Here is a 2,113-nt window from a genome sequence, read left to right on the forward strand (position 1 = left end):
GAGTGGATGTCAGAATGTTAGGTTTTGACATTTCTCCTTCTGTTGGAGTGGATGTCAGAATGTTAGGTTTTGACATTTCTCCTTCTGTTGGAGTGGATGTCAGAATGTTAGGTTTTGACATTTCTCCTTCTGTTGGAGTGGATGTCAGAATACTAGGTTTTGACGTTTCTCATTCTGTTGGAGTGGATGTCAGAATACTAGGTTTTGACGTTTCTCCTTCTGTTGGAGTGGATGTCAGAATACTAGGTTTTGACATTTCTCCTCCTGTTGGAGTGGATGTCAGAATACTAGGTTTTGACGTTTCTCCTTCTGTTGAAGTGGATGTCAGAATACTAGGTTTTGATGTTTCTCCTTTTGTTGGAGTGGATGTCAGAATACTAGGTTTTGACGTTTCTCCTTCTGTTGGAATGGATGTCAGAATACTAGGTTTGACGTTTCTCGTTCTGTTGGAGTGGAGGTCAGAATACTAGGTTTGACGTTTCTCCTTCTGTTGGAGTGGATATCAGAATACGATCATTTTCACCAATCAGCTTTTTGTAGGGGACGGAATTGAAATGTTGGCACCTTCCTCCTCTTTTTCTTGAGGTGAGAAGAAGGGAGTTGACGAGTCTCTAGTCAGTTGTGACATCTTCCTTCATTTTTTAAGATTAATCAGTTCAACATATTTGTCTGTTTCTGAATCAATCAGTGACATGTGTTCAGAGTAAGCTGATAACTAATTCATTTACATATCTTTAAAATATCCTGTTACACAAATCACGTGTTAGAAGCACGCGGTAATAAGTTATACGTTGATTATGCCTACCATTACAAGTGAATGTTTCAATACATGGATTTGCTGTATCCGTACTTATGTAAGAATAAACTTTGTTTATCTTAATGGTTTAAAATGTTCATAAACAGTTCAATTTTTAATACGTTTGGTTTCTTTGTTTTATCACAAAGCTAGACAGTACGTTATCCGAGCTCTGTACCATCGCGGGGAATCGAACCCCAGATTTTAGCGTTGTAATTCCGTACACTTACCTCTTACCCACCGGAGAAATCATTTAATAGAAATAATTTCCTGTTCGTTTCACTTTCTAGTGACACAGTAGCGATAAAGGATAAGAAAAAAACGAATTCAAATATTATAATATAAATAAGAATCAGATTTAGTTTAAAATCTACTGTCATGAATTATCTTGAATATAAACACCTGAAAATAATAAAAGGTCGATAATCATAACAAGCTAATAAACACCAGAAAATAATAAAAGGTCGATAATCATAACAAGCTAATAAACACCAGAAAATAATAAGAGGTCGATAATCATAACAAGCTAAAAAACATCAGAAAATAATAAAAGGTTGATAATCATAACAAGCTAATAAACACCAGAGAATAATGAAAGGTTGATAATCATAACAAGCTAATAAACACCAGAAAATAATGAAATGTCGATAATCATAACAAGCTAAAAAACACCTGAAAATAATAAAAGGTTGATAATCATAACAAGCTAAAAAACACCAGAAAATAATAAAAGGTTGATAATCATAACAAGCTAAAACACACCAGAAAATAATAAGAGGTCGATAATCATAACAAGCTAAAAAATACCAGAAAATAATGAAAGGTTGATAATCATAACAAGCTAAAAACACCAGAAAATAATGAAAGTTTGATGATCATAACAAGCTAATAAACACCAGAAAATAATGAAAGGTTGATAAACATAACAAGCTAAAAACACCTGAAAATAATAAAAGGTTGATAATCATAACAAGCTAAAAAACACCAGAAAATAATAAAAGGTTGATAATCATAACAAGCTAAAAACACCTGAAAATAATGAAAGGTCGATAATCATAACAAGCTAAAAAACACCAGAAAATAATGAAAGGTTGATAATCATAGCAAGCTAAAAAACACCAGAAATAATGAAAGGTCGATAATCATAACAAGCTAAAAAACACCAGAAAATAATAAAAGGTTGATAATCATAACAAGCTAAAAAACACCAGAAAATAATGAAAGGTTGATAATCATAGCAAGCTAAAAAACACCAGAAAATAATAAAAGGTTGATAATCATAACAAGCTAAAAAACACCAGAAAATAATAAAAGGTT

The 2,113-nt window shown here is 32.3% G+C and overlaps 1 protein-coding gene across 1 annotated transcript; it reads left to right on the plus strand.

Moving 5' to 3' along the window:
- Positions 1-6: 6 nt before the first annotated feature.
- LOC111088497 lies at positions 7-582 on the plus strand. Its single transcript, XM_022398799.1, has 2 exons — positions 7-381; positions 471-582. The coding sequence occupies exons 1-2, from the start codon at positions 15-17 to the stop codon at positions 551-553; spliced, it is 450 nt and encodes a 149-aa protein (XP_022254507.1). The 5' UTR covers positions 7-14; the 3' UTR covers positions 554-582.
- The last annotated feature ends 1,531 nt before the right edge of the window (positions 583-2,113 follow it).

Source organism: Limulus polyphemus, unplaced genomic scaffold (assembly GCF_000517525.1).
Source record: "Limulus polyphemus unplaced genomic scaffold, Limulus_polyphemus-2.1.2 Scaffold3870, whole genome shotgun sequence".
In the NCBI taxonomy this organism is placed as follows: domain Eukaryota; kingdom Metazoa; phylum Arthropoda; class Merostomata; order Xiphosura; family Limulidae; genus Limulus; species Limulus polyphemus.